The following is a 15,454-nucleotide window of genomic DNA, read 5'->3' as shown; positions in this document are numbered from 1 at the left end:
TCATCATATGATGTCGCAAGTTTGTTGCGGCTCTTTCTGTTTTTAGTCTATTGAAGCAAATGGAACATTATGCTTCACTGGTAGCGCACTTCATAAAATACTTCCAGACCATGGATGGTGCCATTCGGTAATACAACTGATGTCTACTGAGGACAATGATGTGGGGCAAGTCTTCTAAAGCACATGTACACGTATACCATCTAATACGGCACACCACATGGTATTAGGTACAGTTAGAGTTGCAAAACTCTGCTGTAGACTGTCGTAAGTAAGAGTAGGCTATCGTAGTTTTCCTAGTAGCTTTGGTCAATTAAGATCATAAGCACTCCGTCTTCAGGCCACGAGTGCCCTACCGGGACCATCCGACCGCCGTGTCATCCTCAGTGGAGGATGCGGATAGGAGGGGCGTGGGGTCAGCACACCGCTCTCCCGGTCGTTATGGTGGTATTCTTGACAGAAGCCGCTACTATTCGGTCGAGTAGCTCCTCAATTGGCATCACGAGGCTGAGTGCACCCCGAAAAATGGAAACAGTGCGTGGCGGCCTGGATGGTCACCCAGCCAAGTGCCGACCACGCCCGACAGCACTTAACTTCCATGATCTCACGGGAACCGGTATATCCACCGCGGAAGGCTGTCAATTAAGATCATACTCACATTATCTACAAGTTAGGTGTGCTGCATGCTTGTCGGGCATTATCTCATTTGGTCGCTTCGTTTTGCGTATGCGATCAGTGTCTTATCAGATTCCCCATAAAACCGAAAGAGGTGAACCGTATAGAACCTGAATGTGGATATATAAAGGGCAGTGCAACATAAGGGAAATTTTTGTTCTGCATAGTTATCCTCCTGTCTGTTGCTTAAAAACAAACAGTATTTATGGCAAATCTGAAATAGGCATTGTTTAACTCAGGGATCCCCAAACTATTTTGGACAAGTGACCCCTTTTCCAAAATGAACTGTTATCTCAGACCCCCATGGCCAAATTACCTACTTTTAAGATCAACCCCCTTATCCATAATGGTCCGCTAACTTAAAACAGCTGCTACAGAGTGTTATTTTTCATTCTGACTTAGGTCAATAGAAGAAGACAGAGTGAGAATTGTACTAACTTGAGACTTTACATTACTACAACAACGCTATTTCCTACAAAAATATTAATTATTCTTAGTACACGTAACACAACATAAACAATACAGTACCTACCTATCTTGAAAGTTTTAAATAAGAACTTGTGTTAATTTAATAGGGGTCGATTTTTAGACGTCGTCGACCCCTAAAATCAGTTTCCCTTTATGTCGACCCCTAGGAAACCGATATCGACCATCAAACATTGCTTCACTGCTGCGTCGAGCTCATACAAAACATGTTTCTATTATTGCTAAACAACTTTCTAACTTACCAATTATAACAAGTAACTCTTGCCTCTGATCATGATGAAAAGCATCCTATTTAGTACAAAATAACAACAATAATTATAGAGTTTTTTTGTGTTTGTGCATGTAAACTGTACTTGTATCAAAAGCAGTTATTTTGGTTGCATAGAAGCGCGGAGATTACGCGCACAGCTTATTTTCTTTGCTTAAAAATGCAAGTTATATTTTGTAAAGATATAAAATACAGAATGAACTAACAATGACCGATGTGTGGTTCTAATTATACGCAAAACATTCATTTATGTTTCTTTCCCTACCAATGATACCATTATTGCCGGTAATCCTATCATTTATTACCTCATTCATGTACTGTATCAAAACTGCCGAACCGTGGTTTTGGTGGAGCGCAACGCTGTACCGGTTCTTACATTTGTTTGTTGCTCGTTTCTGTCGGCATTGTTATTAAAATAGCACTGATCGCTTTTCCCATTTTCTATTAGGACATAGTATTTCTAAGCAATGGGAATTTTACGGATGAAAGCCAAATTTTAGCGCTGCTGCTACAGCTAATTGATATTTCTGTTTTTACCCAGTTATTAGTAAAAAATTAAATTAAGAACACATGTTATAACCGATGCAAAAAAATAACGGTATCGGTTTTTAACAGGTCGGTTTTTCCTATCCCTAGTCCATTACCTGCACTACTACTTTTTCAGTATGCTGATAAACTTTTCTGCCTGTACTACTCAAACCTGGAACACCGAGCCTACAGTTACGAACCTGACAGTGACAGCGTATCATCTGGTTGCTATTTACTACGAGCTCGGTTTCCTCGAAGAGTGGCAAGAAATCTCGAGACGTCCAACAAACATTTCTTGCAGAAAGCTAGTTCACGAAGCTATACAAAGAAAAATGGGAAATCAAGAATCCTATATGAGATCATTTACAGGAACTTGCAGCCATTCTCCCCAAGGACTGTCAAGGCTGTTGTACGATGGCATCTCTTACGAATTGATCTCTTCTTGGAAATCACTGTCTCAGCCATGTCGTGTTTTGTTGCTGCTTAAAGGAATTGCTGGAGCATTTGAGCTCATTTTATTATCTTGAAAGAGCGGTAATTGGTGTAGTACATTTTTCTTTTTTAAAAAGAAGGCACTGTAGAAATAGTATCAGGATTATAGGAATAAAATTATGTTATTTCTTTGGAGCTAGTCGATTAAAAATAATCTTTCAAAAAGTTTTGACACTTGCTATTTCACAAGCAAAGGACACCGGAAAAGAAGTAAGTCGTGCAGGACACATTGGCAAACGAACATGGTGTAACATACCCTACATCAATATTGCGTACCTAACATAAAGCCTTTCCCTTGTTTGTTTTGCTGAGAACCGAAATTTCATTGCAGCTCTAAAGCGCAAATTTTGCACTTCTATGAAAGGTTTTACGCATTTTAGACAATTGTTTCTCTCTCCACTGAAATTCATGTTTTGCTACTTAACGAAGTATTATTTCTTCAGCCTCAAATTATGGAGCTGAGAGGGTGGTGGTGGGGGATGTCTGTCGGTGAGCGTCCTTGTCTAACTGTCATAATCTGTGCACGAGATACGATGGAAGCAGTGAATTATTGTTGAATCGACTTCCTTAAATAAAGAGTCTCTAAATTTACTCAAAATCATTTCGCAGAATAACGTTGCCTTTCTTCCAAAGATTTCCATTAAAGTTTTTTGAACATCATCTCCGTTACATGCAAACCATTACTAATGCTTCGCACTTTCCAAGGACATGCTCAACAGAGATAAGTCATTCGAGCTGCGCTTTCCTTGTTATTCTCATTTCATAGTGTTTCGTCGTAGATCACATAACTAATGAGGAGGTATTGAATAGAATTGGGGAGAAGAGGAGCTTGTGGCACAACTTGACTAGAAGAAGGGATCGGTTGGTAGGATATGTTCTGAGACATCGAGGGATCACCAATTTAGTATTGGAGGGCAGCGTGGAGGGTAAAAATCGTAGAGGGAGACCAAGAGATGAATACACTAAGCAGATTCAGAAAGATGTAGGCTGCAGTAGGTACTGGGAGATGAAGAAGCTTGCACAGGGTAGAGTAGCATGGAGAGCTCCATCAAACCAGTCTCAGGACTGAAGATCACAACAACAACAACAACAACAGTGTTTCGTCGTATACCCCTTAGACGATATGGTTGACTCCAAAAGATTGCAAATTATTATAATCGGATACCGTCACCTTTCTCATTTCATATTCAGTTACTACCAACATTGTATCACAAATCTCAAAGCAACAGTTTCCTATCACGATGTCACGGAGTTTAGATATTCGGTTCAAAAGGCTCTGAGCACTATGGGACTTAACATCTATGGTCATCAGTCCCCTAGAACTTAGAACTACTTAAACCTAACTAACCTAAGGACATCACACAACACACAGTCATCTGGGAGATGAAGAAGCTTGCACAGGGTAGAGTAGCATGGAGAGCTCCATCAAACCAGTCTCAGGACTGAAGATCACAACAACAACAACAACAACAGTGTTTCGTCGTATACCCCTTAGACGATATGGTTGACTCCAAAAGATTGCAAATTATTATAATCGGATACCGTCACCTTTCTCATTTCATATTCAGTTACTACCAACATTGTATCACAAATCTCAAAGCAACAGTTTCCTATCACGATGTCACGGAGTTTAGATATTCGGTTCAAAAGGCTCTGAGCACTATGGGACTTAACATCTATGGTCATCAGTCCCCTAGAACTTAGAACTACTTAAACCTAACTAACCTAAGGACATCACACAACACACAGTCATCACGAGGCAGAGAAAATCCGTGACCCCGCCGGGAATCGAACCCGGGAACCCGGGCGCGGGAAGCGAGAACGCTACCGGACGACCACGAGCTGCGGACTTAGATATTCGGAAGAAATCTAAAATACAAAGTGTGTTAAAAAAAGAAAAAAAAAGAAATTTTGCTGTGTCAGCTTTATTGCTTATTGTACATTTTAAGCACCGTCCCTTCAAAACAGTCTCCTCTACCGTTCCTATCGTTTCTTCCAGTTTTGGAGGGCCTCCTGGAACACATTTTGTGAGATGGCGCGCAGATTTCTCATCGCATTCCTCCTCTATGGTTTGGAAATGACGTCCTTTTAACCCATTTTTCAGTTTGGGAAACAGGAAAAAGTCTGCTGGGGCTAGCTCTGGAGAATACGGTGTATGGAGCACGACTGGAATGTGGTGTTTTGCAAGATAGTTCCAGACAAGGAGTGACGCGTGAACTGCCGCATTGCCATGATGCTACATCCAACTCTGGTTTTTCCACAGTTCAGGCCTCTTCTTGCTCACAGCATCCCTCATGCGCATTGGGATTCTCTGGTAGACTTCCTTGTTTACCATCTGACCATGTGGCAGAAATTCATGATGAATAACGCCTTTGTATTCAAAAAACACAATCGATACCACCTTGATCTTTGACCGACTCATGCGTGCATTTTCGGACGAGGTGACCCCTTGCCCACCCACTGCCCCGACTGCATCGTCGTTTCAGCATCATAGACGTATACCCTCGTCTCATCGCCCGTTATAATGTTCTTAACAACGTTTTGCTTGTCATTAACAGCGGAAAACAGTTCCTCGCAGATTTCAACCCGGGTCTCTTTCTAATCTTCAGTCATCAAACGCGGTACGAATTTTGCCCTGACGACGCATTCGTTTGTCACTCAAATGTTGATGGCATGATCCCAGCCTCCTCAGCAACTTCCCGAACAGTTAAACGAAGATTTCCGCGAGTCACAGCACGAACACTATCCACATGGCCATCATCATCTGTTTCTTGCAGTACGTAAAAAAATGGTAAACAGTGACTGGTTGCCCTTTGTTCATAAGTTAAATTGCTATCTTGTAATTACACTACGGTCGCAGGTTCGAATCCTGCCTCGGGCATGGATGTGTCTGATTTCCTTAGTTAGCTTTCAGTAGTTCTTCAGTAGTTCTAAGTTCTAGGGGACTGATGACCTCAGAAGTTAAGTCCCATTGTGCTCAGAGCATTCTCTCTGTGCATCGGCTCCTCCCCTTCCCTCTGTCCACTTCCCCCTCCCTCCTCTCTGTCCATCTCCTTCTGTCCCCTCACTCTGTCTATCTCCAACCATCTACTTGTCCCACCTGTCACCGCTCCTCCCCCCCCCCCCCTCCTCCCCAGCGCCTGCACACAGCCGTGGCCGTCCACCCATATACCGCCTGCAATGTATTCCAGTACTATCCGCACAATACGCCGGTCCTGTAGGAAATCCAATTGAACACACGGTCCTCTGGGTATTTCACAGTGAAGAAACACTATTTTTCCACCCGCACCTCCACCTCTGTAGGCGGCAGGTTTCCTTACCCTCATAATGCTTCTTTACGGACATTAAGTGATATGTGTACCACGTATGAGTGAAATTGATCCATTGGTTTAGGAAGAGAGGTTGCAAAATGGTTCAAATGGCTCTAAGCACTATGGGACTCAACATCTGAGGTCCCCTAGACTTAGAACTACTTAAACCAAACTAACCTAAGGACATCACACACATTCATGCCCAAGGCAGGATTCGAACCTGCGAGCGCAGCAGCAGCGCGGTTCCGGACTGAAGCGACTAGAACCGCTTGGCCACAGCGGCCGGTAACAGAGGTTGAATATATACAAAGATACGATACAGCTTATAGATACATAAATGACCGAATGGTTAACGTCAGAAAAAATGTGAAGCTACACTACTGGCCATTAAAATTGCTACACCAAGAACAAATGCAGATGGTAAACGTGTATTCATTGGACAAATATATTATACTAAAACTGACATGCGATTACATTTTCATGCAATTTGGGTGCATAGATCCTGAGAAATCAGTATCCAGAACAACCACCTCTGGCAGTAATAACGGCCTTGATACGCCTGGGCATTGAGTCGAACAGAGCTTGGATGGCGCGTACAGTTACAGCTGCCCATGCAGCTTCAACACGATACCACAGTTCATCAAGAGTAGTGACTGGCGCATTGTGACAAGCGAGTTGCTCGGCCACCATTGACCAGACGTTTTCAGTTGGTGAGAGATCTGGAGAATGTGCTGGCCATGGTAGCAGTAGAACATTTTCTATATCCAGAAAGGCCCGTACAGGATCTGCAACATACGGTCGTGCATTATCCTGCTGAAATGTAGGGTTTCGCAGGGATCGAATGAAGGGTAGAGCCACGGGTCGTAAGACATCTGAAATGTCCACTGTTCAAAGTGACCGAGACGTGTAACCAATGGCACCCCATACCATCACACCAGGTGATACGCCCGTACTGCGATGACGAATACACGCTTCCAATGTGCGTTGACCGCGATGTCGCCAAACACGGATGCGACCATCATGATGCTGTAAACAGAACCTAGATTCATCCGAAAAAATGACGTTTTGCCATTCGTGAACCCAGGTTCGTCGTTGAGTACATCATCGCAGGCGCTCCTGCCTGTGATGCAGCGTCAAGGGTAACCGCAGCCATGGTCTCCGAGCTGATAGTCCATGCTGCTGCAAACGTCGTCGAATTGTTCGTGCAGATGGTTGTTGTCTTACAAACGTCCCTATCTGTTGACTCAGGGATCGAGACGTGGCTGCACGACCCGTTACAGCCATGCGGGTAAGATGCCTGTCATCTCGACTGCTAGTGATACGAGGCCGTTGGGATCCAGCACGGCGTTCCGTGTTACCCTCCTGAACCCACGGATTCCATATTCTGCTAACAGTCATTGGATCTCGACCAACACGAGCATCAATGTCATGATACGATAAACCGCAATCGCGATAGAATACAATACGACCTTTATGAAAGTCAGAAACGCGATGGCACGCATTTCTCCTCCTTACCCGTGGCATCACAGCAACGTTTCACCAGGCAACGCCGGTCAAGTGCTGTTTGCGTATGAGAAATCGGTTGGAAACTCTCCTCATGTCAGCACGTTGTAGGTGTCACCACCGGCGCCTACCTTGTGTGAATGCTCTGAAAAGCTAATCATTTGCATATCACAGCATCTTCTTCTTGTAGGTTAAATTTCGCGTCTGTAGCACGTCAACTTTGTGGTGTAGCAATTTTAATGGCTAGTAGTGTAAGAGAAACTATGGCACACACGGACGTTTACCGAAAATCGTTCTTCCAACACTTCCCATAAGGTGGCCTGCGGAGTATACATGTATGTGTAGCGAAATTTCCTGCTCTTTTATAGAATTAAAGAGACATATCAAACCAACTTTATAATAACTTGGATGATATAGAAAATACATTACTAGTAACAGTTTGCGAATTAAATAAACATTCAGAGAGAAATAGTGCGAAACCTGCTTTGAGGGACTTACCTCAGTGGCAATTCGAACGGCAGGCAAGGCTCCAGCACCTGGAGGCGGCGGTGGGGGCGGCGCTGGAGGTGCGGGGGCGGGGAAGGGCGGTGGCGCTGGCGCTGCGCTCACTCCATCACCTGCGTGTAAACACAAGGCGCTCAAGACGACGGCTCCAGCTATTAGCTTCGACATTTTTCCTAAAGAAACTTTTTCTGATAATATTATTCCAGTAGATTCTTGTCATCCTCAAACTCACAAAATCGCCTTCTTTCATTCTGCAATTCATCGTGCTGTGAGCACACCTTTAGAACAGAACTGTTTAGAAAAATAAATATCTGTATTAAAAGCAATGGCTACTAACAATGGATACGACCCTAAATTAATTGACCAAATTGTTAAGAAAAAAACAGCTGTAAAATGTTCAACTTTAGGAGATAACAGGGCGAAAAAGAATGAGGGTAATAACTTTATTTCTATTCCATTTTTGGGGAATGTTTCATATAAGATAAGAAGAGTTTTACAGAAACAATACGGCTACAGAGTTGCCTTTTCCGTAAATAATAGCCTGAAACAAAGAGTAATTCATACCATTGGAGCACGGGAAGAACTCAGCACTAAGTCCGGTGTATACAAAATTACGTGTAACGACTGCCCAAACTATTACATTGGACAGACAGGTCGACCCATTAAAGCAAGGTATAAAGAACACATGTTAGGTAAAAATGGGGAAAACGTACATAATTCCACGTTTGCCGAACATCTATGGCTTTTACAGCATACGCCACGTGAACTGGTCGACGTAGAGTTGCTTCACGAAGCGAATAAGGGTTACAAACTGGACTTGCTCGAAGAATTAGAGATTTTCAAGCATCTGTCTCTAAGAGATGGTTTTGTTCTTAATGAACAGGTGCTACTTCGAAACAAATTTTTTTTAGACAGTTTCAAACCCCTCCTTGCCTTAATGTAATATAGTGTGGCTGACTAGAAGTTAGTTTTCTTGCTTGTTGATACCGGTGAAATGCGCTTTTCCTGTCTTGTTGGGATTTTACATATTTTTGATGTTTGCTGTTTGTGATTTTCGATGTGTATGTGCGGCTAATTGACTAGCATGTTTTTATCCACAACGACAGATGGTTTCGGTTTATTATAACATTTTGGTTGTTTTCGCTAGTATGTATTTCACCGCCTACGTTACGCGAGTTGTCGCGCATTACACTAGTGCCCTCTCTCGTTAGATGTGTTCCATAGTGCAAGCTTCATCTGTTTGACACTAGGTCACAGGTAAATTGGTTCCATATTTTCTATTTTACATAAATGTTTTAAATGGTCTGATATGTTTTATTTATTACGACAGAAAGTTTGAATTAACACAACTTCTAATAATTTTTGATGCGCTTATGTAGGTATTCATAGATTTTAATATGCGCGAGTGCCTGGCACATACCACAAGTGCCCTCTCTCGGCGAAACCATCTGCCCTAGTGCTTTCACACTCTTGTCTCGATAGTTCATAGGCGAAGTACTGGTGCTAAACTGTTCGCATTGACCCTGTGCCCATAGTCATGTTGTACAAATGGAGAAGATGTCTTAATTATTGACGACGCCTTTGGTACAGTTGATTTATTAATCTCCATTGCATGATGTAATTTTAGTAAGTAACTAAAAGATTTTGTGCCTGTATTACTCTGGTAATTTCACTGTTACCTAAGCTTTTGTGTTTCTCACTTCCGATGCTACGGCTTTTCTAATGAAAGTGTCTTCCTGTTCAGGATTTTTTACTTCTGATGAAGGTATATTTATATGTACCGAAACCTTGGTCAAGAATTTTAATAAAAAAGTTTTATCCTGCAACTGTTTTGGCTGTCATCCTTTATCGTGAATGTTTGAAGTGTTAATGTTCTCCCCACTCCATCAATCGCTCCAGTCTTTTCATTTGTGGCCCATCTATCTGTGAAAACAGGTTTTCACAAGATTTTTTATTGTACTGTATTACAATGTATGTACGATGCACCAAATGATTTCGATCCGCTCAATGCGTGAAAAGCGAATGGCATATTCTCCAACGTCTTAAATTGATTTCCTTCAGTTGTGTATTTATGGCAGGTTTGTCTTTCTTTTCTGCAGGTTCTAGCAATTTACAAAAAAGTCAACGCCTCTCAATTTAAAGGTACACATACTTCACCTTACATTTCCATCCACAGAGTCATCAACTAACATTGTATTCTACATTTCTCCCCCGTAACGGGCAGACCATGAATCAAGCCCATTGCTTGTGTCTCGGTTATCATTAGTAAAGACAGGCCCCTCTGGCGACAACTGATTCATCTTACTATCTTGTTTCTCGTGACGTATAGGCAACTGTTGAAATAATTTTGTCAACAGTACTTTGTCCTGTCAGCTTCTATCCATATGAAACCAACCGGCAGCATACCTTGTTCGTTGACATCGCTGTCACCGCTGGAAGAAAGCCAAGCAGAGAACTGCTTATACTTGGTCATTCACTAGTAACTCATATGATTGTAAGGAGACGTTACAGTGTTTTTAGTACCTTATCTCATCAAATGATTAACCGTGTGAATACAGGTATAATTACTGATGGTTACAAGGTCTTTGTTTATACAGCGTCCGTATCTTCACATCACAATTCCCTTCAGATTGGCATGCATGTATGTAGGAACAGGCACTGTTATGACGGTTACAGCTGTGGTAAATATTACGAAAGCGATTAACTTTTTGCGAATACGGATTGACGTCAGCTGTTTGTGACTGATGAAAATTTGTGCCTGACCGAGACACAAACGCCGGCCTGAGTGGATGAACGGTTCTAGGTGCTACAGTCCGGAACCGCGCGACCGCTACGGTTGCAGGTTCGAATCCTACCTCGGGCATGGATGTGTGTGATGTCCTTAGGTTAGTTAGGTTTAACTAGTTCTAAGGGACTAATAACCTCAGAAGTGAGTCCCATAGTGCTCAGAGCCATTTGAACCATTTTGAACCGATGACATCAGAGGTTAAGTCCCATAGTGCTCAGAGCCATTTGAACCACTTTTGAGACTCAAACCCGGATTTCCCGCATATCGTGAGCGGTCGCCTGAACTTGTATTTGTTAGTCACAACAGTACTGTGTACAAATCCCAGTGTACGTGAAGAGAAATAGTGAAACGTTGTGCAGCGTCTGACTGTACGAATGAATTGGGCAAATGAACCAATATCCAAGGTACGTGAATACGTTTAGATATTTTACTCACAGTCACAGCACTCACATTTTCATAGGGTAGGCATTACTGACTACATTTTTCTTTAACAGCAGCTGCTGTTTTTGAAGGTACAGGTGAACATGAGACTCAAGACGTTTCTTTTTATGGTGCTGTAAAATGTTGCTGAGAATACCACACGTCAGATATCAAATTCAGCTGCATACCGCATGTGGCACAAAACGCTAATACTGTAGTGTACCAGATACTGGAAAAAAATCATGTGATGTCAAATATATTTCTTCTCTGCCCGGGGACTGGGTGTTTGTGTTGTCCTCATCATTTCATCATCATCATCATCATCATTCGTGACAGTGGCTAGATTGGAAAGCGAAAAAAATTGGACTGTGTACAAATTGGGACTTTGTACGGGCGCTGATGGCCGCGCAGTTGAGCGCCCCACAAACCAAAACATCATCACCATCAAATATATTTCAGTACTAAACAACTAAATGCTACAGCTCGGTCTCGTGCTAACGTGATAAGTTGCATTTAGTTGTGAACAAACAGTTATGGCAAATTTCTTGCAGTAAGTAAAAAAATGGTAAACAGTGACTGGTTGCCATTTGTTCATAAGTTAAATTGCTATCTTGTAATTACACTACGGTCGCAGGTTCGAATCCTGCCTCGGGCATGGATGTGTGTGATGTCTTTAGGTTAGTTAGGTTTAAGTAGTTCTAAGTTCTGGGGGACTGATGACCACAGATGTTAAGTACCATAGTGCTCAGAGCCATTTGAGCCTTTTTTTTGTAATTACATACTTAAATGAGACGTTATGTTTGTGACGTAATTCAAAGGAAGATGTGTTATAACCAAAGGAGCGTAAGTTTACCACCACAATGGCCACCGAGGCGCCTTTCAAATTGTCCGCTGTTCACAACAGACCACTTACGGGATTGTGGGGCCTTGTTCTCCATACTCTAATGAGCCCGAGAAATCGCTACACACAGACACCTGTGTGACGGAGGTAGAAGTAAACCAGCATTCTCAGTGCAGTTCATCAGAGCGCGCGCGGTCTCTCCAATCGCACACTGGACGGTGCGGCTTGTTTACACTGTGCAGTCTGCCCACGTGCCTCGAAGGCCGCCACACACGTAACTGCATACTTGACAAGCACGCATGCACAAGCGTGCTAGCGTAAGCATGCTTGAGCGTGTGTGGGATAAATCTGCGCAAGCGTCGGGACTGTACAAGCAGCTTCATGCTTGATCGATTTTCGATTCGCATGCCAGTGCAAGCATTCAAGCGTATGCATCATTGACGTGTGTGCCAAGAATAGCCAGGCTCTTGCAAGCATTTGGCAGTAATTTTATTTGATTTAGCTATTGTCATACCCTGTTAAATGGTTCAAATGGCTCTGAGTTCTATGGGACTTAACATCTGAGGTCATCAGTCCCCTAGGACTTAGAACTACTTAAACCTAACTAACCTAAGGACATCACACACATCCATGCTCGAGGCAGGATTCGAACCTGCGACCGTAGCGGTCACGCGGTTCCAGACTGAAGCGCCTAGAACCACTCGGCCACAACGGCCGGCCTGACCCTGTTAAATTACATTCTGTAGAAAGGTTGTCCTGTATTATAGGACAAGTTAAGGAATTCATTATTACATGAAAAAAATACAGGGGAGAACAGTAATGCTGTCAAACAATTTTTGTCGCATGTCTACCGCGAGTAGTTAACATGGGAATAATATTTTCGCTTCTTCAAACACTATTCACTCCACATATCACATTTCCTCTTTCTTCATAATACAAGAAAAAAGGCTGCCTAGATCATGGCATCGTCGTCTGAAGTCGATATTTTCTGACAAACAAACTGATGCTTGTACAAGCATTCTTGGGCCGTGTGGAGACGCGAGGAATTTGTGCATACTTGCGCAAATACTCTTGTTGTTACGCGTGGGGCCTTAAGAGTCATTTCAAGCTTTAGACGGTGCGCGCACTCTCACTTTACGTCAAGGAAGGTTATCAGAGCGGGAAGTTGCCCGCTGAATTGGCGTACACCACAGTGACGTCATTTGAACATTCAGTTAGTATCGTGTCTCTCGAAATACTGAAGATGTGCCTCGTAGTCGTCGCTCACGCTCAACAACACTACCTCATGACCGCTACCTACAAACTATGGCGCACAGGTACCTTGAGAAGAATGCAACAGAACTGCGCGCCATCTTCATGCACGCAACTGGGAAGGCTGTGTCGACCGACCGCACGCAAATGTCGCCACACGATCAGTCTGGCCTATTGGCGTCCATATAACTTTTCCCTCCCCCCCCCCCCTCTCGACCCCCTCGCCCGCTCCCCGAGCACAGTGTTCAACAGAGAAGGTGGATAAAGGAACACTTGGATCAATGGCGTCAGTTCTGCTTCACCGACGAGTGCAGAATGTGTCTGACAGCTGATGATCGTCTTAGAGGCGTGTGGAGGCGACCAAATACCTGTGCACGGCTCAAGAATGCGGACCCATGGGTTCACCAACCCAGGTGGATCAGTTGCGTTGTGGACCGGTATCACGTAAGGGTGTGCGATCCTCTCATCGTTATCGAGGGGAAATCCATGGCTATACAGTATCGGGACAGGACTGTCCAACCGTGGTCCAGCATGCAGTCAAAGTTTCGACGATGCGTCGTCTTTCACAACAATAGTGCACGAGCATAGCGCTCCCATCTCATGAACATTTGAATGTAACCCCGCGCACGTTCGTAGACACGAGAGTGGTGCCTTTCCTTTCTCGGGCAATATTTTTTGTTTATTATCATGTCTCTCAGTTCATAATTAGATAATAGTTATCATAACTGGAATGTGCTGATATGAATGACACGTGTGTATCACACAATCGCTAATGCTGATCTACTTCAGTCACAGTGATAAAGAGTAAATAAAGTGACTAATTTACTTCGCATTGCTCCATTCTCATACACAACTTCGCATGCATATTCTAGTCGGGATTCAGTAAGTTTGTATCTATGCATTTATTAATGGCAGCTATACTGACCCCGGTGAAGAGTAACAGAACCTTGGCCTATTTTCCTTGGACCATTTTCTCCCCACTCTGTAGCTCAGTAATTCCATTTTGAAACATCAGTAGCATGAGTTATGATTTTCTTAAGCTTCTGTAGTTTTCTTTTATAGCTGTGACGTCCAGGCTGTTATTTCTCCTCTAGGTTCATAATATACCGGGTGTTCAAAATGTCAGTATAAATTTGAAAACTGAATAAATCACGGAATAATGTAGATAGAGAGATACAAATTGACACACATGCTTGGAATGACATGGGGTTTTATTAGAACCCAAAAAATACAAACGTTCAAAAAATGTCCGACAGATGGCGCTTCATCTGATCAGAATAGCAACAATTAGCATAACAAAGTAAGACAAAGCAAAGATGATGTTCTTTACAGGAAATGCTCAATATGTCGACCATCATTCCTCAACAATAGCTGTAGTCGAGGAATAATGTTGTGAACAGCACTGTAAAGCATGTCCGGAGGCATTGGCGTCGGATGTTGTCTTTCAGCGTCCCTAGAGATGTCGATCGATCACGATACACTTGCGACTTCAGGTAACCCCAATAATCGCACGGACTGAGGTCTGGGGACCTGGGAGGCCAAGCATGACGAAAGTGGCGGCTGAGCACACGATCATCGCCAAACAACGCGCGCAAGAGATCTTTCACGCGCCATCTGTCGGACATTTTGTGAACTTTCTTTTGTTCTAATAAAACCCCATGTCATTCCAAGCATGTGTGTCAATTTTTACCTCTCTATCAACATTATTCCGTGGTTTATTAAGTTTTCAAATATATACTGACTTTTGATCACCCTGTGTTATATACATTCACAGTGTTTTTTCCACTATTTTATTGTAACACTTAAGTTTGGAATCTTCCTTTTTCTGCTGTTTTCAGCCGTTTCATGGTCCATAAGCACACACTGACGGGACAAAAGTCATGGGATACCCTCTAATATCGTGTCGGACCTACTTCTGCACGGCGTAGCGCAGCAACTCGACGTGGCGTGGACTCAACACGTCGGTGGAAGTCCCCTGCGGAAATATTGAGCCATGCTGCCTCTACAACCACCCGTAACTGCGAAAGCGTTGGCGTTGCAGGTTTTTGTACACGAGCTGACCTCCCGGTTACGTCCCATAAAAATTCGATTGTATTGATGTCGGGTGAAGTTGGTGGCCAAATCATTCGGTCGAATGTACAAAACGTTCTTCAAGCCAATCGAGAACAATTGTGGCCCGATGACATGGCGCATTGTCATCCATAAGAATTCCATCGTTGTTTGGGAACATGAAGTCCGAACGCAACCACTTCCAGTCAATGATTGGTTCAGTTGGTCCAGATGACCCAGTCCATTCCATGAAAACACAGCTAACACCATTATGGAGCCACCACAACTGAAATCTGAACTCACCTGACCAGGTCACGGTTTTCCAGTCGTCTAGGGTCTAA

The 15,454-nt window shown here is 43.3% G+C and overlaps 1 protein-coding gene across 6 annotated transcripts in view; it reads right to left on the bottom strand.

Moving 5' to 3' along the window:
• The window catches only part of LOC124609172, a 754,237-nt gene that overhangs the window by 111,355 nt on the left and 627,428 nt on the right, over positions 1 to 15,454 (bottom strand). For all 6 annotated transcript variants that reach the window (XM_047140052.1, XM_047140049.1, XM_047140053.1 and 3 more), the window contains one exon: positions 7,759 to 7,877. In XM_047140052.1, the coding sequence (XP_046996008.1) occupies positions 7,759 to 7,877 (119 nt within the window). The remainder of the gene's footprint in view (positions 1 to 7,758; positions 7,878 to 15,454) is intronic.

Source organism: Schistocerca americana, chromosome 1 (genome assembly GCF_021461395.2).
Source record: "Schistocerca americana isolate TAMUIC-IGC-003095 chromosome 1, iqSchAmer2.1, whole genome shotgun sequence".
In the NCBI taxonomy this organism is placed as follows: Eukaryota; Metazoa; Arthropoda; class Insecta; order Orthoptera; family Acrididae; genus Schistocerca; species Schistocerca americana.
Note: the sequence above shows the minus strand (reverse complement) of the source record. Positions and strands in the feature narration are given on the sequence as shown.